The sequence below is a fragment of the Thamnophis sirtalis genome, unplaced genomic scaffold (assembly GCF_051295495.1).
Source record: "Thamnophis sirtalis isolate CommonGarterSnake01/CBP01778 unplaced genomic scaffold, rThaSir2_p1.2 scaffold_2, whole genome shotgun sequence".
NCBI lineage: Eukaryota > Metazoa > Chordata > Lepidosauria > Squamata > Natricidae > Thamnophis > Thamnophis sirtalis.
The window spans coordinates 140,851,161-140,875,482 of NW_028261382.1; the positions used below are offsets into that span (position 1 = coordinate 140,851,161).

A 24,322-nucleotide genomic window follows, 5' to 3' on the forward strand; every position below is an offset into this window, starting at 1 on the left:
GTAGTAGTTCCATTCCCCCCTCCTCTATTCTCAGAAATAAATGGCATTAGGTATAATTCTCTTTATCTTAATTTAAAATTTGAAATTACGATGGGATTTATGAGCCATAGCCAAATTTGTGGCTGTTGCAGCACCCCTCTAGTCACGCAATTGCAATCTGGGTGCTTGTAGTACCCCTCTGTACTAAAGACAAGTTGCCAATTATATGCCTGCAATCATATGATTGCCATTTGTAATACTTTCTGCCAGCTTCCCCAATAAGTCAACGGGGAAGGCCGCAAGTCACCACCACATGAGGGCTAGCTGAAAAAGATCCATCCTGAAATCCGAGCTTGGATTTCTGCTTGGATTTTGGGGTGGATTGATTTAAGCCAACCTCCTTGAAAGCTACTTGTTGGATTTATTTCTACCCACGCAGGAGCAGAGTCTCCGTGGTAGCCAGTGCTTTTGCTCTCAAAGAGACTAGGTGAAGAATGTCCCTCACAAAGAGTTTTCTTCACCCAGCCTGTTTGAGAGCAAAAGCACTGTCTAATGGATTGATTTCCCCCTGCTTGGGACGGCGTGTCTCCAGCAGGCAAGAGGGAAATTGCAGTATAGGGCCGGAGAAAAGAAGGCTTAGATCACAAAGTTTCAAGCTTCCTTTTTCTAGCCAAGTGCTACAGTTCCCTTCTGTGCAAGGGAAGGAGATGCCTGCCCCCCTCCCCTTCGCTTCAGTAGGCAGTTCTTTCCATCTGTTTAATGACCCAAGTGGTTGCTTAATGTCCAGACATGAAAAAGCTAGGATGCGGTGTTAAACATGGTAACCCACTTAAGGACCTAAATTCAGGTTACATGGTAGCCCACTTAATGACCTAAATTCCAGGCTGAATTGTGGTTGAAATAGGTTTAGGAAGACCCTGGTTCAAATCCACTTTCAGGTATAAAAGCTCACTGGGTGACTTGGACTAGGCACTATCCCTCAGCGCAATGCAGCCTATCACTTGGAGGGTTGAAAGAGAAAAGACAAAATGGAATACAGTCTATATCACCTGCAGGAGGTTTCTGTTTTTATCTATTTGAACAGAAATAAAATTCTTCATGAATGGAGACCTGCTCCATATAGGGATATCAAGACAGATATGTGTTGGTTCTGTGTCTTTTATATTTGTCATGTAATCTATGTATGAATAACATCTGAACAGAGCTAAATGATTCAGATAATTTCAGTATTTATGACTAATACTGTTATGGAGTTGGGTTTTTGTTTTTGTTTTTTGCAGTTTCAAAATAATAATAGCAAAGTCAAAGGTATAAGCTTCAGAAAACTAAAGAAGTCATCATGAAGTTATATGTATTTCTGGTCAACACTGGAACTACCCTTACCTTTGATACCGAACTTGCAGTACAGAAGTAAGGCATATAAAAAAAATAAACCTTCTATATGTAATATTTTGTTAGATTAACCTTCTGTCTTTAAGTATTGCAAACTTTGAAATTGATAATTGAAACAACCATTATTAAAATACATCTGTAACTTCTCTGTGGTGTATGGAATAAGCCTTTCACTAATATAGTTACATGGAGACATATTTGAATCTTTCCTAGAAAACCTCTCTTGATTTTGCTTGAAAATATCTTCCCCTTTGGTTAATTTTTCTTGTAAAACATAGCACATGAACTGTATTTTTATTATAATAGTGATAATATAGAATATCATATGTCTATTGTTATAGATTTTGGATAAACTTTTGCATGATCCTGAAAGTGTATTTATTGCTGCTAACAAAATAAAGGTTGGCAAAATGAAAATTAACATTTTTCCTCAAACTTTAAATAAAAATTCTTGAGTTTTACAAAACCATTTGATGCACACACTGCCTTTTCTATTGTTTTATTAGTGTGGCTGATCTTAAACAAGCAATCCAAAACAAATACAGGATAGCCATTCAATATCAGGTACTGGTTGTCAATGGAGGTGAATGTATGGCAGCTGATAGAAAAGTCTGTAGTTACAGTGCTGGAACGGTAAATATTCAGATAATTTTTTTAAATATTTTAAATTACTCAATAATGAAAAGAAAGTTGAAATAACTGATTTTATTTTAATATAGGATACAAACCCAATTTTCCTCTTCAATAAAGAAATGATCTTGTGTGAACGTCCTCCAGCTATACCTAAAACAACATTTTTAGCAGAAAATGAGATGGAAATAAAAGTTGAAGAATCCCTTATGATGCCTGCAGTTTTTCACACAGTAGCTTCACGAACACAGCTTGCTGTGGTAAGTAACTTAAAACCTTGAACAACTTTTATGCAGTTTTATGACAGAAATGTGCAGTAAAACACAGCTAATCTAAAATGTTGTAAAATAATTTATATCCAGATATTTTGATTCTTTCATCTTTATGTTAATAAGTTTTGTATCTTTAGGTATACTTTAATTGAATTAAAGTATACATTAAAATACAGAACAAAGAACAAAAACATGGGTTACAAATTTTGAATCTCCTGTGTTAATAATTATCAGATTAATTTTTTTCCAGAAATAATTACAGACTAAAGTATTAAATCTTAGGATGAATGTTGTGAGAAAAGGCAAAGACTATGATAATCTACCCAAATTGGATATGTTCCAAATATGTGCAATTCATCTATCAGAATTCTAGAGCAAGCATGGACATTGTTCAGTATTCTGGGAGTTGAAGTCCACACATGAAGCATGCTTGATTTGATGTAGAAAAGGCATTGATGGTTCAGAAGTGCAAAAGCTCAGTGAATGTACTTGGAGTATTTAAGTACAGCTCCTGTAATATCTATTTCTTAATGCTCTTACTAAATCCATTTTTTTCTTTAGGTTTCTAAAAAAATATTTTTCTTTTCTTTGAATGGAAACCCCTTGTAAATTTGAACAGATTACTCATTTTAAAGAGGGAGACTAGGGTAAAGTATAGCATAGAAGCCAATGTACTCTTTGCTATGGGAAAGGCAGGTTCTTGAGTTGTGTGAACACCTTAATTGTGTTTGCATAATAAAGAAACTTGGCTGTGTATTAAAATACCTAGATTTCATACATCTTCTCTTCATCAAGTAAATAAAGAAACTTTTGGCACTAGAGAATTCAATTCTTTCAGGAAGAGCTCCCCACCACTATCCCTTAAAAATAGAAATTTAAGTAGCAGTTGATAATGGAAATGATAGAATAAGTATTTTTCAATTTTTGGCATTTCAAGTGAGATATGTCAAACAGTAGATAATAGGGGAGTACCTTGCCTGTAATAGCTAGGAAACAATAACCAGTAAAGCAATACAATTCAATACAGTTTCCTAAATATCTACATTATTTTGTTTCTCTCTTTTAATAATTAAGATAAGAAGATGGCAATATTTCAAAAATGAACTTGTTATGTTTGTTGTCATAACATTCAATGTTAATGAAAGAAAGCTGCTGAGATAATTTTTTATATGGCTTTTATTTTTTTTGCTGTCTTTATAGATTCATTATTTCTCCTGTGAATAACTGAAATTATCAAATGAATTTTTGTATTTAGTAGAAAAAAATTGTCAGGGGTAGCAGCAAAATAAACATGAGCTGCCACATTATTATTTTGAAACAATGTTGGTTTCACATATATAAATTATTATAGTGCTGGTGCTTATGAAAGGACAAGTATGTTTTACCAGAAATCTAAAGTTATGCTAAGGGATAAAATTCCCGTTACAGATACAGAGTTTTTGTTTGTTTGTTTCTTAATGGCATGTTTCTGTTTATTCCAGAGCTAATTTTATTAGAAACAAAAATCAGTAATAAAGATTTCCTAATATATAATTTGGGAATGGGGGTATATTCTTGAATAGCTTTCTCTTTGGAATTAAAGCTGTGAAAGACACTTGGGAATGTTGTTAAAATCATCCCTTTTCCCAAATTATATATTAGGAACAGGCTGTTTTTCGTTATCACTTATTTGTGTTCTATTACAGGTAGTTCTTGACCTACAATCATGTTCAGTGATTATTCAAAAGGATGATTGCAATCAGTTCTAGGTGTTCCAGCCATCCCAATGCCCCCATGATCACATGATTACGACGGGCCCTTGGCTTCTAGTTCACACCTATGACTGGTTGCAGTGCTCCACAATCATATGATCACCATTTGCAACCTTCCCTGCTGGTTTCCCAAGGAAATCAGTGGAGAAACCAGTTGCAATGAGGTATGAGAGAGACTTTGAGAGATGAGGCAAAGAAATGCTGTCCAGGGAACAATCAGCTAAGAGAATGCATATAGACTCCGAAGGGGCCTTCTATAGCTTCTCAGACTGTAAAGAAGACAATGGGAGGTGTATGCTTTCAGATTTACAAGCTTCTGTTATTGTAGAATTACAATAAAACAGAATGAACTTATCCAATTGTGTTTTCCCTCTGGTCTTCCTGGTAAGGCTGATATTGATAGGGAAGATTGCAAGTGGCTAGAGTAAGTTTCGCCCCCCCTTCCCCCCAAAAAACACTTTAGCCCAACCTCTGTATTTGCACTGTGTCAGCCACTTACCCCCCCCCCAAAAAAAAACAGTCTTATTCACCCTTGTGCACCTCCTTGTGCTCTCCCCCAGCCAGCAGTAGCCACTTACCAACTGCTGGCCTGGGACCCACACTTACCTGCTGGCACTGACTTTGATATGGGAAGCTGCCAGAAGTTGCTTGCTTACTGACCATGGGATTCAGTTAACTATGGCAATTGGATTTCACAGGGTTGCTATTGCTAACCAGTGTGTGTTTTACTACCACAGCACTTTGCGAAGGAATTCTGACTCAAATTGCCATTATAAGTCAGTGACTGCATGTAATATAAATATATCTATTGAATTAATTTGATCCTCTTCAACATCAGAAATACCCCCAAACAAACCCAGGCTAAAAGGTAGATATGAGTAGTTTTCAGTTGTGATAGCAATTGGGATCGGAATTGCTATGTTATAAAGGGCAAAATTATGCCTGTGTGCTGCTCAACAATTGCAATTTTGGCAATCCTGGTTGCCATTGTTCAGCAAGGACCACACAGCTTATTAAGTGACCTCGTGTGACTGTGAGTTCTAACTTACTGCCAGCTTTCCAAGTGACTTTGCTTAAGGGAAGCTGGCTAGGAACATCAGATTTGGTGATCCTATTGCCATAGGGACACTGCAACAACCATGCATTCAGTGCCCTTGTAACTTTGAACTGTCGCTGAATGAATGATTGTAACTTAGGATTGCCTGTAATGGAAATACAAAATGGATGAGAAAAGCAAAGAAATTAAAATAGTTACCTATCCTGAAAATTAGCTGGGATTGAAACTGCTTGTATTTTGGGCGGGGTTGGGGGTTGGGGGGAGTTTAATGAAAGACATCACTATATGAACATGCTTTTCTTTTTATCTGCAAAAAAGACAAAAGGTACTGCAGAAAAATGAGAACTATATTGCTAATGTCACATAGACATTTCTTCTGAGAAGGTTTACTAAAAATATTAGGTGGTTTATCTCTTTAAAACTATTATTCTCACATGCTTTCAAGGGCATTTCTTGTCATATAAGACTCACATTTTGCTTGTTACATTCTTTTTATGTTCCATATTTCTTTCCTTGGAAAAATGTGTGTTAGGTTTATATATTTTAACTAGAAAATATAGGCTATTGATATTTAACATATTTGTTTATACAGGAAATGTATGAAATAGCCAAAAAACTTTGCTCCTTCTGTGAAGGCCTCGTTCATGATGAACATCTTCAGCACCAAGGCTGGGCTGCTATAATGGCAAATTTGGAAGATTGCACATATTCTTATCAAAAATTGCTTTTCAAATTTGAAAATGCTTATTCAAGTTACCTGCAATCCATAGATGACATTAAACTGAAACTTACGCAGTAAGTTTGCATTGAGACTCTTTAGTAAGAAGCCATTGCTATTGAAAACTTAAGTTTTTATGAGTTTGTACACTTATTTTGACTTTATTCATTACATCAATTCTGGTGCTTGAGATTTAATACCAATTGTGAGGAAAGCAGTGAGTGATTGTAATTATATTACTCAGGACTTCTGAAAATGTGATTATATATTTGTTTGGACTTGTAAAAGACCAGATTCCTCTGAATTCAATGGAACATAGTCATTGGTGTATTACCCAAAAAACAGATGACTGCAAATATGTTTGCAGTGGATTTCATTTGCTGGTTTATTATTTGTGTACTAATACTTAACCTGGAAAGCATTTATGTGATCAGTTGCATAACATTAAAGTATAATACAAATTATGATAGCCTTTTTTAAATAAGGAAATGTCCCATATAGTTCAATAGGTTTTAAGGCTTTATTATTTAATATGATGATGTTGATGATGGATAATTGTAGACTACATGTTTGAATGTTTGAAAAGCTAATCTTCAGACACAATTTATATTCAGACTTTCCATTCAAAATTTGGAAGGAAACTGTATTACTGTATAATTAATGTATTTATAGATGTAACATTGAAAGGCATTTTGGTGTAGTGATTGCAGTGTCAGTCTTGCCCTATTTAAATGAATCACTGCAGTTGTTAAATTAGTAGCACAATTGTTAAGTGAATCTGGCTTCCCCATTGACTTGGTTTGCCAGAATATTGCAGAAAGGGATTAGATGACCCTGGGACACTGCAACTCACATAAATATGAAACAGTTGCTAAGCATCAGAATTTTGATCACATGACCATGGGGATGCTGAAGTGGTCATAAGTGTGAAAAACGGCCCTAAGTCACTTTTTCAGTGCCATTGCAATTTCGAATGATCACTAAACGGTATAATAGGTTGTCAACTACCTGTATGTGTTCTAGTTTGACCTTTGAGTCAACACTGACTCAATGGCAGATTCACATAAAATACATAACATAGCTATAATAGTGCAAAATATTAATTTGTACTTACCTGATTTCCTACTTTAAATTTGGACAAACATTTCAGATTATTTGATAAACTCTTTTAAAGTACATAGGTACATTAAACATTTTTAATTGTAGTGAAGATATAATTAAGTCAAAACATATTTAATATTTCATTGTCTGATAAGGTAACATAGTGAAATTACTAAAAAAGCATCATCTTTGTTTATTTATACTTAACATTATTTGTTTATTTATTTTCCCAAGCTTAGGGGCTGCTGTTTCTATTATGGCCAAGATCCCATTGCTGGAGTGCCTAACTAGACATAGTTACAGGGAGTGTTTGGAACGAATGGACTCCACTGATCATGGAGGAACAGAAAGCGAAGACACTGAAAATGAGAAGTCAGCTGACGTTATGCTTTCTCCTGATACACTTAAAATGAACAAACAATTATTGATAGCATCATTTTGCAAGTCGGTGGAACATCCAACCTCAGATGATCCAGATTTTGAAAAAGTGAATGAAAATAGGGAAGCTAGTCAATATACAGTCCAAGACAGAGATATTTCAATGGAGCTTAACGAGGATGATCTGCCTTCTTTTAATGTTTCACTTTTAGACTGGATAAATGTTCAAGATAGACCTAATGATGTTGAGTCCTTGGTCAGGAAATGTTTTGATTCCATGAGCAGAGTAAGTTAATGATTTTTTTAAAAAATGTCATTGTGTTCTGCTTTATAACCTTCTGAATTATTCTTTTTTATCCTGTATAACTTTTCTTGCAAGTAACGTAAAGGATGTTAGATCTAAAGTGGCCTTTTGATGTTGGTTTGAAAATGATAATTGCAATTCAGCATAGATTATTACCAGTGGAAGAGGAAGATGGTTTTTGTCTGTGGTCTCTTTTCCCAGGCATTGTCTCCCAATATAATTATTTTGGGTGTACATAAGGTTTTTTTATATTTATATAATATGCTACTTGCATATTTTTTCCAGAAAAGTTTAATATACATACCTGTTCTGACCTCCACCTTGTTCGTTCAGAAACGACAGCCAGACAGAACTTCAAAGGAAATCTTTTTATCAATCCCGGCTCGAGATGGCTGTGAGCCGAAAATAAACATAGATAAATTCTGTGGCAAAAAGTTAAACAGCAAATGCAAAAACAAACTCTTACAGCAAACCATTTCTCCAAGTTGGTTTCTTTGAATCATGAACACGAACAGGGAACCTTGATTAGAACAGGAACAGAATGGAACGAACGACCGTTGACTTCTGCAACTAGGGCGTGGCACCATCAGTCTTTTATCCGCAGGAGAAGATCCTTAACGAGCCACAGCGGCTTGTTAGCCTCTCCTGTGAGCATCCTGAAACCACCCACAGGAGGTTTCTGTGTCAGAGTCTGATAGCAGCTCCAAAGGCTCCTACCGAGCCACAACACATACCTTAACAAATAAAGCAGTGTCAAATGTTCAAGGTAAGGATAAGAGTATCTTTATATAGGTGGTCATCAACTTACAACCATTCATTTAGTGACTGTTCATAGTTACAATGGAACTGAGAAAAGTGACTCCTGACTGTTTTTCACACTTGTGATCATTGTAGCCTCTGGTCAAATCATCAAAATTCAGATGTTTGGCAAATGGCATGTATTTATGATTAACTTAACTGTGGCAAGAAAGATGGTAAAATGGGGCAAAATTAAAAAAACAAACTTGCTAGCAATGAAAATTTTGGACTCAATTGTGATCATAAGTCGAAGAGTACTTATATTATATTGCTCACTTTATAGCCATAGATGAGAAAAAGTTCTCTGAAGGCTTATCAATAATGCTGTCAGACCTCTCCACTCTTCCACCAAGTTATTTTATTCCGTTTGCCTCTCAGTTGATTTTCTTCATGTCCAATGTTGATAATAAAAGATATTTTTTTCTTAGTAGCCTGCTAAAAGGCTGATATTTTGAATTTCCCTGTTGGTTAAAAAGGGTGAATGTTGCTTTCTATTCAAACATATGTAGCATGATAGATTGATTAAAAAAATTCAAGTGAATAACTTATCTGAACTAGAAAACAGTCTGGCTCTCTGATTAATTGCATATTAGTCTGTAATTTCTTATCAATAATATGAAAAATGAAGTTGGCTCTCCTAAATTTATTCATGCAAATGACTTAATCACACTGCCCATTCAAGCTTCAATCCACTATCAACTGATATAAGTACACAGGACCAAAAGTATGGGCTTTCAAGCTAAATTTGTTTGTTTGATCTTTGAATCCTTGGTAACAGCAGTGGGGCATATCTTTGTCAGACTGGTAAAGTTCAAACATATTAGTTTTAAAACTCATAGCCCTATTCAGCATAATAGTTGGTAAAGTACAGTAACAAATTTGTGATAGCTGCATTTAATCTGTTTCTGAAATTTATATTCTATCATATAGCTTCAAGTTGATCTTAGTAATACATGTTCTACAATTGTGTGGCATCTGACATTGATGTCTACACATATATTAGTGTTGTGGCTCGGCTGGAGCCTTTGGAGCTGTTATCAGACTCTGACAGCTAGGGGCCCTATGAATCATGCTTGGAAGAGGAGGAGGGCTCTGGACAGGGGTCTGACTCGGAGCAGGGCTGAGAGAGACTAGTTGGTCCCCGGGTAATGACTGAGCCTTGGATCAGTGGGGAGGAGACGAGAGGCTGAGAAAGAACCCTCCTGTGAGTTATTATGCACGTAGGAGAAGAGCTGACCGACGTAAGGAACAATTGAGGACTCATAGGAGGTGATAACACACAGCTGTTGCTCGTTAGAGTCTTCTCCTACAGATAAAAGGACTGATGGTGCCACGCCCTGGTTGCAGAAGTCAAGTTTGTTTGTTCGTGAGTTCAGTTCCGTTCCTGTTCGAGTTAGTGTTCATGATTCAAAGAGGCACTTGGATAAGTGATTTGCTTTCTGTAAACCTGGTTTGCTGTAAGAGTTTTGTTTTTGCATTTGCTGTGTAACATTTTGCCAGAGACTTTATCTATGTTTATTTTGGGCTCGCAGCCAGCTTGAGCCGGGACTGATAAAGACAATCTTTTGCAAGCTTCGTGTGGCTATAGTTTTGGAACGAGCTAACTGGGGGCCAGAACATATTAGTAATAAACATCTGGTTCATTATTTGACAATTACGTCTTCCCATGTACTTCTGTATTTCAAATGTTTATTCCAGATTTATGTTTATTCCTAGACCACTTTGCATGTCATTTAAGAATATCAACCAATGTATAATTGTAATTAATTATATATCTATTATGAAAAGTAGTAACTATTTTTTTAGATTCCATGACCTATAAGTTCTCCAGAACCTTAAAATGTCATTTCCCCAAATGCGTTTTTTGTTAATTTTTATTGGCTTGATAATTATTGTAGCATTGATTCCAGCAATTTGAACATAATTTTTGTGAATGTCCAGTTGTTTGCTTAACATGTAATATGATAGGGTATAAATTAATGTTAAGCGAAATTTAATTTTTCCTTCCCTTCTTCCCTTCAGGGTGTAGGGAGATAAAACATTGAGATGTTTTTCCTAACTGTATGGCAGTATAAAATTAAACTTGATTGAAACTGGTCAAAACAGTTTTTGATTTTTATCAATTACTGTCTTTAATGAAACCAGTATTTATGGATGTTCTAAAGATTCCCTCAGTCCTCTCAAACTATTTGTTAAATAAAGGGCACTAAAAATATAAATATGTATATGTATACAGAGAGGCAAGATGTTGAACATCCCTAGTGTGTGACTGGCCCATAGTCATCTAGTTGGCTTACAGCTCTCACTATTGAGGAGTTTGCCCTTTATTTTTTAAAGATGCATTCATGGTTTTTAAAAAAAAATGTGCATTCTGTCCTTCAAATGCACATGGTTTTCAGGGAATACTGTTTATTCAACCATTGGAAGTAATAGCTGACTACCTTAAGTTACTGTAAATTTTATAGAATACTTAAGACATGTTTTGCTGTGTAAGCGCCCTAAGAATATCTCTGGATAGATGAATTCAACATGCTAAAATTATTATTATTATTATTATTATTATTATTATTATTATTATTATTATTATTATTATTATTATTATACAATTATATCACAGCGGCCAGTTGTTTCGCTGGATTTTATTATTATGTGTTTAAAGAGAGAATAATGTAGTAAATTGAATTGCATAAAGATATCCAGGATTAGTATAAAAATACAAATGATTTTGAGTTGATCTGTGCTGTCTTTTAAATATTTTAAAGAGTTGCTGGATTGAATTAATTTATGGATTAAGGGATGGTACTATAAGTGGTAACTTCAAATTTCAGTCTGTTTCATTAGATGAGGTAGGTTAATAATATTAAATACTAACATGTTAATATGTGGGCATGACGTAGACATTTGCTTTGAAGAAACATTCAGAATAAGACACAGTTAAAGATTTTGTTTTGAGAGTAACCAGGATTGTATGATTTAAAAAAACTAATCTCTGTGAATACAGCAAGACTTAAATAGTTTACTAAAGTTGCACTTTTAAGACAATTTCATAGTATAAATCTCATTAAATCCAGTTCTACTTTCCTGCAACTTTTACAATAGGTTTTTATATATGGCACTCCCTTTGGGCTATCTTGTTTAAGCCATTTTTCAATGTTTTATGGTGCTCCAGTGGAAGAGGAGGGAAGGAAAATCTCTTCTGCTTAAGAAATGAAGGTTGATTTTACCCGTTATGTGTTTCTTATTAAGAAAATCTAGTTTAAAATGTACAAGTTTCAGATTACATCACATTACTTACAATGCATGTGTTTGGATGCAGATGTGTATTATGGTTGGTTCCACAATCAGCCAGATGTTTAGCCTGGGTTTGATATTTTTATTTACCTATCAAGTCCTTCCCAAGAATAGACCAATGTTGCTTGATGATATTAAAAGTATCATTGGGGAGTGTAATAAAGATATTAGAAATCAATTTAACATCAACAAGTACGCAACTATAGCTATAATGGCAGGAAAATTATTGAAGATGATGGAATTCAGCTTAACAATGAAGATTTGATAACAGCAGTGGTACCCGAAGAAGCCTACAAATATTTTGGGGATTTGAAAGCTTCCAATTTATTACAAAATCAATCAAAATACTTCTACTAAATATATTGTAGAATCATAAAGCTGGAAGAGATCTTGGAGGTCTTCTAGTCCAGCCCTCTGCCAAGGGCTTATATCATCCTGAACAAATTGTAAATTCCCAATGATGAAACACCCACAACTCCAGGAGATAAGCTGTTCTATTGATTAATCATTCTCACTATCAGGAAATTCCTCCAAAGTTTCAAGTTTAATCTCGGTATAATGAGCTCAGGTGCTACAGAGAATCAACAAGTCCTGAAAATTTTGAAAACAGCTACATGATGGACATATCATTAAAGCAATTAATACATGAGCTACTATCTGATATGCAGCAGGAATAGTTGATTGGACCCAGATAGAATTTGATAATTTGGATCGGAAAACAAGAAAACTAAGGGCAATGCACTATGCTTTACACCCAAAAAGTAGTACTGATTGGCTGCATGCAAAGAGCTAAAGTGGATAGAGAATTTGTACAGATTAAACAAAATGGAGGAAGAAAACGTGGCCTGAAATTGAAAACCAATTTATTAATTGGAAGAAAAAGCCAATGCATGATCAATATTTGAAGGATATAAAAGGAAAACTAATAAAATTCACATAGAATTAGTTAAGATCAGGAGTGTTCAAAAACATTCTTGACTCACAACAAACTTTGCCAACTAATTTCATGAAGGCAAAAATTCAAATGTTGCAACAGCCAATGTCACTTTTGTAGTGAAAAGGATGAAACAATTTACCATTTTGATCAGTGGCTACCACAAAATTTCACAAACACTACAAGCAGCATCATGATCAAGTTGTCAGAATTTATTGGAAGCTTTTCCAGAGCCTTGGATTTGAATGTAGTTAAAACTACTGGACCATCAAATTGAGAAGATTTTGGAAAATGAGCAGGTTGAGATCTTAAGGAAAATTTAACTTTCAAAAAAACAGGCACCTTGTACCTAACATGCCTGTTATAATAGTTATTGAAAATAAAGCCTGGTTCATTGACATTGCTATTCTGGGTGATGCTAGGATTGAGTAAAAACAATTGGAAAATTATGAAATAGTGAGACTTGCAGATCAAAGTTGAATCCTTATGGAAAAAGAAATCTATTCTACCAATCTTACTTAGAATCCTCAGAGTACTATCTACAGGGCTTCATCAATATCAGGAAATACTGATTTTTTTTGGACCTGAATATCCTCATTTTACAAAATACCATCCTTCTTGGAACTGCCTATATTCTTAGACATTACCTTAAAAATTCTTGGATCCTTGGTCAGGATTTGAATTACTTAATTTCAACCGGTCTTAGACTGTGAGTCTAATTGTAGATTACCCACACATGATAATAATTTCCCCATAATTTCCTTTCCATAAGAAGCGGTTAGTCATTAAATTTGTCTTTTTGTTTTTCAGCTTGATCCAAGAATTATTCAGACTTTTTTGGCAGACTGTAGACAGACGATTGCCAAATTAGATAATCAGAACATGAAGGCTATAAAAGGACTGGAGGATAGGCTTTATGCGCTGGACCAGATGATAGCTAGCTGCAGCAGGCTCGTTAATGAACAAAAAGAACTTGCTCAGGTAAGTGGTAGTTGTTTTGAATAAGGCAAGATAGCCTTTTTTATAATAATAGTATGTTCTGAAAATAGTTCAATAAATTGGATTTGTTTAGATTAAGCTGCTTCCTCTACCTTAACAGAACATAAATTTGAAATTAAACTTTTTTTAAAATCACAGATACGGATATCTTCCTACCACAGTATGAAATTCACTACCTCATTCTTTAGTTCAGGCATTGATTTTGGTGTGGATGTTCTAGTATAAATATTTTTGCTGCCCAACTCCCAGTGATTCTGGAAGCCTTTGAAGGCATCACCAGAGGTTTTCAAGTTAAATTTCAGTTCTGTACCTCTGATGCAATCCTACTTTTTTGTGTTATTTAGCATTTCTCTCATGATTGAAATCAATGCCACTTATACTGAGATAATGCTCATCTGATGTATACAAATAAATTTCCTATTATTTTTCTGAATTAGAGGTTTGTTATACAGGAGCTGCTGAACTGAATTATCCAAAGAATAAGCCATTATAGTCAAGCATAAGGAAATTGCAATTCAACAATTAGAAATAGTTTAATTCTATAATATTATCAAATAGTTTGCCCCATATGTAAGAGCTATCTCTTTCTTAAATGTAAAGAATTAAAATCTTAATTCTAGATGGAAGCATCTAGGGTGTCTTTTGGGATGTGTTAAGATTTTTCTTTACTTACCCCTATTATTCAGTACCATTGTGATGTATATTGTTTATTATTATTCTTTTATTTTTAATTCTCTGCTTTTTCTGTGATGGATGCTTGGATCCATGGGCAGTAGAGCACCATAGGAATATTAATAATAAAATAAATGCCTTTATTATTTTTATAAATAACTCAAGGGAGTGAACTTAGGCTCAGCATGTTTACTTTGAAGATTTAACTTAGTTGTCTTATTGGAGGAGTTATCTGTATACACAATTTGGATAACCAGAAAAAGCCTTCAAACTAATTATGCCAAACCTTTCAGAGAAACATCCATTTCAAACAGTTGCAAAGTCCTAACATATATTAGTTTATATAATCTTCCTTTTTCCTAGGTTAGATTGATTTAGAGTTTCTTACAATCTGTTATAGGGGCTTGGATCTCAAAGCTAAACACCCCAAATTTTAAAGGTTTTCCTTATTTATTTGCTTTTAAGAGTAGCTTTTCTGGGACCATCTTGCCACACAATGCTTTTTGTAGTTGTCCTTTTCAAAAGTTCTTCCCCAAGCAGTACATATGTGCCTCCTCTTGCTCTAGAACCACTGGAGCACTTATTTGGTTCTTAATAAAATGCATTTTAAAACCAGAGCATAAACAGTATTAATTTAATTTACTAATATGCCAATTGAAAACAACAGGAAAATGAAGATTGAAATGTTGGTCGCAGGTGTAATCAGATAGTTTGATATTTTGTGTTATCACTGAATACAATTGTACAAAACTGCTTAAAAGTTAAAAAGTTCCAATAAAAATGTATAAATATTTCTAAAATCAATATGAGTTAATAAAGTAGTTTATGATAGCACCATAAATACAAATAATAGAATACTAATGAAAAAACTAGTAATAAAAGCTCCAAATATTTAAAACTAGTAGCAAAATTAGTATTCAGTAATTTATTCATAAAGGTGAGAAAACTAACCAAAATACAGTTAATGACTGTGCAATTATTTCTGTATTTAAGTGAGGTTGGATATAATTAAAACAAAAATAAGAAAATAAATGTAGGTAGTTTCTTATTGCATAATTACATGTGTATATAACATCTTATTCAGTATGGTCAGTAGGTGGCAATATATTATAAGGATTCTTTCACTTAGTTTCTAACATAATGCAACCTTGTTAAACCTAAATTACCTGCTGTTTTTATTGATAATAAAGTCATTTGGTGTCCTTTAGAATATATATTTATACGAAGATATGAAGCAATTATCTAGAACAGGGGTCTCCAACCTCCAGGCCATGGACTGGCATCGGTCTGTAGCCCACCAGGGACCAATCTGTGCAAGCGAGCAAAGTCCCATCCAGCGAACCCGCATCCAGCATGTGCGGGATCCGAGTGGTGTGTGAAACCATGATCCCAGTCCTGAAAAAAACCTGCCTCCATGGAACGGGTCCCTGGCACCCAAAAGATTGGGGTCGCTGATCTAGACTATTATCTATCATTTTACAAATCTTAGAGGAGGGCTACTATAGTGTTCTGAAACCATTTTAGCTATTAGTATGGATACCAATCCATTTCCATAGCTGATTCTGGTTTGCAAAAAAAAAAAAAAGTCTTCTGAAGTTATTGGGAATGAATTAACATATTTTTTATTTGGCACAGAGAACATAAAATGTTTCCATTCTTACGTCAATTTATTTTATTAAGGGATTTTTGGCTAATCAGAAGAGAGCAGAGAACTTGAAAGATCCTTCTGTACTACCTGACTTGTGCTTGAGCCATGCAAATCAACTGATGATCATGTTAACTAACCACAGGAAACTTTTAGATATTAAACAAAAATGTACTACTGCCAAACAAGAACTTGCAAATAATTTACAAGTCCGACTGAAGTAAGTGAAGCTATTGCAGTAATTTATTTCACCCTATGTATTTTTTTTAATTTTATGTGTCCTATTATTATAAATACTGTTTAGAACGTATATCCCAAATTATTTATTATACAATTGTATCACAGCGGCCAGTTGTTTCGCCGGATTTGGCATTGGTTACTAGTCGGGCCCCACCCAGGGGCCTAGGACGTCGTAACGTATTTTCGTAATATGCGTGCAGATCCAAGCAGTGCGGCTTTTTGCATTTGACTGATGGTGATTTTGTCAATTTTTAACTGTTTTAAATGTAATTCCAGTGCTTTTGGAATAGCACCCAGTGTGCCAATTACCACTGGAATTATCACTGCTGGTTTGTGCCATAGTCGTTGAATTTCGATTTTTAAGTCCTGGTATCTTGCGATTTTTTCATGTTCCTTCTCGGCGACCCTGCTATCACATGGTATTGCGATGTCTATGATTGTGACCTTATTTTTCTCAACCAGTGTGATGTCTGGTGTATTATGCGCCAGTATTTTGTCGGTTTGTATACGGAAATCCCACAAGTTCTTGACCATCTGATTTTCGGTGACTTTTTCAGGCTGATGTTCCCACCAGTTTGTTGCTGTTTTAATATTATAATTTTTGCACAAATTCCAATGGATCATTTGTGCTACTGAATTGTGCCGCAATTTATAATCAGTCTGCGCGATTTTTTTTACAGCAGCTGAGTATGTGATCAACAGTTTCATCAGCTTCTTTGCAAAGTCTGCATTTGGCATCATCAGAGGATTTTTCTATTTTGGCCTTAATGGCATTTGTGCGGATAGCTTGTTCTTGCACAGCCAGGATTAGTGACTCTGTTTCTTTCTTTAATGTACCTGTTGTTAACCATAACCAAGTTTGTTCACTGTCCACTTTATCTTTTATTTTTTCCAGAAATTGGCCATGCAGTGCTTTGTTCTGCCAACTCTCCATTCTTGATTTTATCACATCTTTTCTGTATTCTTGTTTCGTCTGTTGGGCCTTCAGTAGATTTTTGTTCTTTACTTCGATTAATAGATGTTCTTGACTTTCTTTTAAATAATCAGCCAGTGGATGTTTTTCTTCTTCAACTGTTTGCTTCACTTGTAATAATCCTCTGCCACCTGATTTTCGGGGCAGATATAGTCTATCAGTATCACCACGTGGATGTAAACTGTAGTGCATTGTCATTAGTTTCCTGGTTTTTCGGTCCAAACGGTCCAAATCAGCTTGTGTCCAGTTAACTATACCAGCTGTGTATCTTATAACTGGTATTGCCCAGGTATTTATGGCCTTGATTGTATTTCCACCATTCAATTTAGATTTTAAAATTTTCCTAACTCTGTTGGTGTACTCTCGCCTGACAATAGTTTTTACTTCTCCATGCTTGATGTTATCCAACTGCAGAATGCCTAAGTATTTGTAGGCTTCATTTTCTTTGCATTTAATTAATTGGCCATTGGGCATTTCAATTGCCTCACATGCAGTGATTTTGCCCCTTTTTATGGATACAGTGGCGCATTTTTCCATGCCAAACTGCATTGAAATATCGGTGCTGAATACTCGGACTGTGTTTGTCAATGATTGGATTTCTATTTCTGACTTTCCATAGAGTTTCAAATCATCCATATATAGTAAATGTGAAATTTTTTCAGCTGCTTTGGCTGTTTGGTAGCCTAATTTCATTTTTTTTAAGATTACTGATAGTGGGATCATTGCGATGATGAAGAGAAGAGGTGAAAGTGAATCACCCTGGAAAATTCCTCACTTGATATTAACCATTCCGTAGATCTCATTCCCTACTGCCAACTCAGTTCTCCATTGTTTCATCGCCTTTTCAGTAAAGGATGTAATATTTTTGCTAATGCCAGTTGTTTCTAAGCATTTTATGATCCAACTATGTGGCAGTGAGTCAAATGCCTTTTTGTAATCAATCCAGACCATATTCAAGTTTGTTTTTCTGTTCTTACAATTTTCTAATATCATTTTATCAATTAGAAGCTGATCTTTTGTGCCCCTGCTCCTTCTTTTGTTCCCTTTTTGCTCTACTGGCAAGATGTTGTTTGTTTCCAAATAATCCATCATGTTATCTGCAATAATGCCTGTGAGTAATTTGAAGGTTGTTGGCAAGCATGTTATTGGTCTGTAGTTTTCAGGTGTTGTTCCTTTAGTTGCATCTTTCTGAATCAAGTATGTTTTTCCAGTTGTCAACCATTCATCAATTTGGCCCTTTTGTAAAATTTCATTCAGTTGCCTGACCAATATTGCATGTAAACTGGTCAGATTATTATAATTATAATAATTATTACTACTACTACTACTACTACTACTACTACTACTACTACTACTACTACTACTACTACTTATTAAATTTATATGCCGCCCAATCCCGAAGGACTCCAGGCGGCTTACAAAGGAGGAAAGAAAAAAGAAAGGGAATAAAAAGGATAGTTTAAAATTCACAACACGCATTCGTTCTAATTGGGGCTGGACCTTAACAGTAAGGTCAACAGCCCCAGGCCTGCCAGAATAGCCAGGTTTTAACAGCTTTCCTGAAGGCCATGAGAGTGGGTAAGGTCCGGACCTCTAGGGGTAGCTGATTCCAAAGGGTCGGAGTAGCCACAGAGAAGGGTCTCCTCCGGGGGCTCTCCTCCGGGAGCCCGACACTGTCTGGCTGACTGCATCCGAAGGAGGCCCAATCTGTGGGATCTTACCGGCCGTTGGGAGGTATGTGGCAGTAGGCGGTCTCGCAGGTACGCTGGTCCTAAGCCATAGGCCGTAGTGCTTTAAAGGTAATAACCAATACCTTAAATTGCGTCCGGAGACCAATTGGTAGCCAGTGCAGCTCGCGGAGGACAGGTGTAATGTGGGTGTACCTCGGTACACCCAATGTAGCTCGTGCGGCTGCATTCTGGACTAGCTGTAGTCTCCGAACGCTTTTCAAGGGTAGCTCCATGTAGAGCACATTGCAATAATCCAGCCTTGAGGTGACAAGGGCGTGAGTAACCGTTTGAAGTGCCCCCCGGTCCAAATAGGGCCGCAATTGGTGCACCAGGCGAACCTGGGCAAAGCCCCCCCTGGTCACAGCCGACAGATGGTGTTCCAGTGTCAGCTGCGAATCCTGGAGGACCCCCAAATTGCGGGCCCTCTCTGAGGGGTGTAAATTTTCGCACCCCAGGATCAAGGACAGACTGTCTAGACTGTCCTTCGGGGGCAGCATCCAAAGCCACTCAGTCTTATCAGGATTGAGCACAAGTTTGTTCATCCCCATCCAGATCCTGACAGCTTCCAGGCATCGGCACATCACGTCCGCCGCTACACTGAGCTGGCACGGGGCAGATAGATACAGTTGTGTATCATCTGCATATTGATGGTACTTTATACCATGCTGTCGTATGATCTCACCCAGCGGCTTCATGTAGATGTTAAATAGGAGGGGGGACAAGACCGAACCTTGTGGCACCCCACATTTGAGGGGCTTAGGGGTTGACCTTTGCCCCCCGACCAACACCGACTGTGACCTGTCAGAGAGGTAAGAGGAGAACCAACGTAAAACGGTGCCTCTCACTCCCACCTCCTCTAGACGTCGCAGAAGGATACCATGGTCGATGGTATCGAAAGCCGCTGAGAGGTCAAGAAGCACCAGGATAGAGGAATGCCCTCTATCCCTAGCCCGCCAGAGATCATCGATCAGTGCGAACAAAGCGGTTTCCGTGCTGTACCCAGGCCTGAAACCAGACTGAAAGGAATCTAGATAATCCGCTTCATTCAAGGTCCATCGGAGTTGAAGCGCCACCACCTTCTCAACAACCTTCCCCAGAAAAGGAAGGTTGGAGACAGGACGGTAGTTTTTCAGGATGGCTGGATCCAGGGAAGGCTTCTTGAGGAGGGTCTCACCACCGCTTCCTTCAATGGTTGTGGGAAAGACCCCTCCTGCAAAGATGCGTTGATAATCGCCTGGAGCCAGCCTCGTGTCACCTCTCTGCTGGTCAAAACCAGGAGGGGCACGGGTCCAGTAAACAGGTGGAGGCACTCATCGCTCCCATGGCCTTGTCCACTTCCTCAGGGGTGACAAATTCGAACTCATCCCAGGAAATCCGATTAAGACTTACCCTCAGCATCTCAGCTGGTATTGCCCAAGTGGAGTCAAGGTCTGTCCGAAACTGAGTGATTTTATCCAACAGAAACTGAACAAATTCCTCAGCTCTTCCCTGCAGGGGTTCCCCCACCTCCTCACCTTTCAGGAGGGAGCGGGTCACCCTAAACAGGGCGGCTGGGCGGGAATCCACGGACGCAATAAGAGCGGAAAAATGTGTGCATTTTGCCGCCCGTATCGCCACTAGGTAAGTCCTAATAAAGGCTCTTAATAGTCTTCGATCAGATTCAGAGTTACTAGTCCTCCAATGTCACTCTAGGCGTCTCTTTTGGTGCTTTATCTCCCAGAGTTCCTCGGTAAACCAAGGTGCCCTCCTGGATCCACTGCCACGAAGAGGCCTCAAAGGCGCAATCCGATCCAGTGCCTCAGTCGCCGCAAGATTCCAGGCAGCGACTAAGGACTTGGTCGGATTGCGGGCAATGGAGTCAGGTATCTTTCCAAGCTCCCTATGAAATCCCATCGGGTCCATCAGGCGCCTGGGGTGGAACCACATAATCGGTTCCACCTCCCTGCAATGGGGGAGTAGTGTCCTGAAGTCAAGCCTCAGCAAGGAGTGATCTGACCATGACAAGGGCAAGGTCTCTATTCCCCTTAATTCCAGATCATGTCTCCATTGCCCCGAGAGAAATACAAGGTCGAGTGTGTGTCCTCCTCTATGAGTTGAGCCCTGAACTACTTGGGTCAAGTCCATGGTTGTCATGGAGGCCATGAACTCCTGTGCCCCATCAGAGTGTTCGCCAAGTGACGGTAGATTAAAGTCCCTCAGCACCATTAGCCTGGGGAACTCCACCGCCAACCCGGCTACTGCCTCTAGCAGCACAGGCAGGGCTGTTGTGATGCAACTGGGAGGTAGGTACATCAAGAACAAGCCCACTTGAAACCCTAGGTCCAACAAGCGAATCCCCGTCATGAGAAACCAAAGCTCTCTGGTCTGAGGAAAAACCTCTCTCCAGGGAACCAGTCCCTAATGCCCAAAAAGTTGGGGGCCACTGATGTAACCTATCTAAAATATTCTGTAATTGAGTGGTTTGTAAAGTTTTCAAGTCATAATAAGCAAATACCTGGTTGGCAATTATTAGAAGAGCCGGTTCTTTGAGTGGGTAGAGGCTGGTCAGTACTTCTGAGTCCAATTTGCCTCACAGATTTGTTGTTGTGGAAAAAAAATAGATTTGGAATATGAAACTGTCTTGATGAGCTCCTTGATAAAAGGTAAGATATATATTTAACAAATAGCTATTCAGTAGAGGATTTTTCTTTTAATCACCAGTCCAAATTCACCTATTGTCACCTGTTCTGCAGGTGGTGCTGCTTCGTCATGCTTCATGCTGACCAAGATGGAGAGAAACTACAAGCATTGCTTCGCCTTGTTACGGAGCTGCTAGAAAGAGTGAAAATTGTAGAAAAGCTCAGTAATGTCCCACAGATGTACTGTTTGGCAGTTGTTGAAGTCGTAAGAAGAAAAATGTTTGTGAAACACTACAGAGAGGTAAGTAACTTGAGTAGATAATTTAAACATAGAAAATTTTATAAATTTGTGACTAATATCTTTTGCTTTAGAGAAAAAATTGTACATTTGTGTTTAATTACCTTTTTTTGTTTTATAGTGGGCTGGTGCATTAGTAAAAGATGGTAAACATCTTTATGATGCAGAAAAAGCCAAAAGGGAATCTTTTGGAAAATTATTTAGTAAGTATTGTAATTATTTCTCTGCTCTCAAGCTACAATGGCACAAACATCATAACATTAAAAGAAATGTGTATCTTGAATAAATTAGTGTTAATTTTTATATTATGCCCAACTATGTGCAGCATAATTATAACATATGATGATTTTTGTAAGATTTGAAGTTGGCAAGGTGGAAATTAGCAGGATCCTGCCAGACAGAACCATTATGTAAACTTTGAACAGATGCAAGGCTGGAAAAGATTGAGCAAGACTCCATTGACATGGAACAGGTCAGGGAAAAAAATCTAGAATTTAAACCTTGGGTGATGGTCTATTGACAACAGACTTTGGACACAAACCTACAGACATATTCATTTTTATGTTTGAAACAGTGGTGGGTTCTAGATCCCATTGCAACCAGTATGGTGCAACGGGGGCCCGGCGTCCACCACATGAACGTGCGCAGCACGCACACACACGCACTATGTGCATGCATACTTCCGTCTGTGATGCTCCATGGCGCCTCCACTATGCTCCAGCTGCTCGGCGGAGTATCGCGCATGCGCTGTACGCTCCATGCCTGGAAGCCACGAAGAGCTCAAATACAGGTAAGGACGGAGGGAGAGGCGGTGGGTCCTCTGGAGCACCATACTGGTACGGTATCCGGTGCTCCTGGCAGGCACCAGTATGCCCGTACCGGGGTGTACTGGTCGTAACCCACCACTGGTTTGAAAGTAACAAATCTTTTGAATATGTGTTTTTCTGGTCTAAATATTATGCTGAATCAATGAAGCTCTGCTTTTTAACAGCAGTGTTCCTGAAGAGTAAAGAATATTCTATGTTTGATGTGAAGTCTAGCAGTTGTATTGAATCAGTGTTGTGTCATGACTCACCCAAACTAAATGTGCATTTATAAATCAAAATTATTCATATGCCTGGCCTCAGTCATGCAATCATATTATTGTCAAAAGGTGTAGTAGGAGTGTTTACATGTAGCAAAAATAAAATAAAGAGCAGCCATTTCTCCTGAGCGCTGCTTGGAGAGTCCAAGCATGGGTTAACACAATCTATCTGCCCTAGGACTGAGTATGTTTTTTCCCCTTTGACCACGCCTCTCTTTGCCTCTACAATCTCAGATTAAAAACTCAGTCTGCCCAGTGAGGACTTGAATTTGGGGAGTTCCTCGGTCCTAGAGCAAATAGAGTGGACTTCCCATTATAAGTACTATTCTATTGCCATTACATCCCTAAGACCACCTCTGTTGGACAGCTGATTCTGCTGAGAGTTGTGAAGTGTCTTACAGCTACTTGTCGCTGCTGAGGGGCTGTCTGTGCAGCTGATCACCGCTGGTGGAAGCGGAGCGGAAGCGTGAGTCATTTGCCCGGCGTCTGCCAGCGAACGGTGGGGGGGAGGAAGGCTTCCCTTGTCGTTCCCCCCATGTCGCAGATGCTCCAGGTAGCACGGAGCCTTCTTGCGGGCTTGGAAAGGCGCGGGCGGCTTTCCCTGTACTGATGGCTGTCGTGTCGGCCATTTTGTAGATTCGCACACTTTTCCCCAGCAACGGGCAGGGACTACGCGCGCAGTTGTGGCCATTTTGGACAAGTCGTTTCACAGCCGCGTGTAGCCGGTGTGAGTGAGAGACGTTTAAGTGGGCTGTAGCGAACCAGGGAAGCGGTCTCCATTGTCTCCTGCTTGGAGCTGCTATGATCGGCGGGCCACCTTAAAATACCCCAGCAGCATTGCGGATCGCCGTCCGGGAGGCCGGAGGCTTGTCTGGGGCGCCAGCAAGTCGTATCCTCCCATGCCAAACCAGCCGGAGGGCTGTGGACGGCCTGAGGAGGGGCCTACAGGCATCCCTCTCCTCCACGATCTGCGGGCGCCAGTAGCCGGCTGGCTTGCGCCCAATTCAGCCTAGTGAATCCTCGTTGCCTTCTTGGCTGAACCACCATACCAGACAGAGATTTGGAGCTTCAAGAGGCTCAGTCAGGGCCCTCAGCCAAACGGGCCAGGCTGGATCACCCACCCAAAGGGGGTAAAGGGAACAAGGGCTCTTCCAGTAGGCACCCACGGGGCCTTCTGAGGGCAATGACCATAAAGATAGTGCCAAGCACCGTAAGATGGGGGTTCCCTTATTCCACGGGAGCATCACCCATCCCCGGAATGCAGGGAGGCACCTGATCCCACCCCAGGGCAGAGGGTTGAGCAGGGACCTGACTCCCTCAGGGTGAGCCGGTCCCCGTCATCAGCAGGGGATATATCCAGGGATTCTTTCCCTGCAGCTTCATGGGGCTACCCAGATTCTCCCAGTTCCTCCCTGAGGAAGGAACTGGAGCCCTCATAGGTTTCTCTCCCCTCTGAGG

General features: G+C 38.5%; 1 protein-coding gene across 5 annotated transcripts in view; it reads left to right on the forward strand.

The window, feature by feature from the left end:
* Positions 1–24,322, forward strand: part of RB1CC1 (RB1 inducible coiled-coil 1) — an 83,808-nt gene that overhangs the window by 10,364 nt on the left and 49,122 nt on the right. For 4 of the 5 annotated variants that reach the window (XR_015695646.1, XM_014074838.2, XM_014074829.2 and 1 more), the window contains exons 3-11: positions 1,260–1,389; positions 1,878–2,004; positions 2,091–2,261; positions 5,674–5,876; positions 7,135–7,564; positions 13,416–13,586; positions 15,957–16,141; positions 21,597–21,783; positions 21,902–21,983. Coding sequence is in view for 4 of the 5 variants with exons in the window: in XM_014074838.2 (XP_013930313.2) it covers positions 1,319–1,389; positions 1,878–2,004; positions 2,091–2,261; positions 5,674–5,876; positions 7,135–7,564; positions 13,416–13,586; positions 15,957–16,141; positions 21,597–21,783; positions 21,902–21,983 (1,627 nt within the window). In the remaining variant the exon portion in view is untranslated. Of the gene's footprint in view, positions 1–1,259; positions 1,390–1,877; positions 2,005–2,090; positions 2,262–5,673; positions 5,877–7,134; positions 7,565–13,415; positions 13,587–15,956; positions 16,142–21,596; positions 21,784–21,901; positions 21,984–24,322 lie in introns of those variants that run through there. The other variant, XM_087707066.1, reaches the window with a different exon arrangement.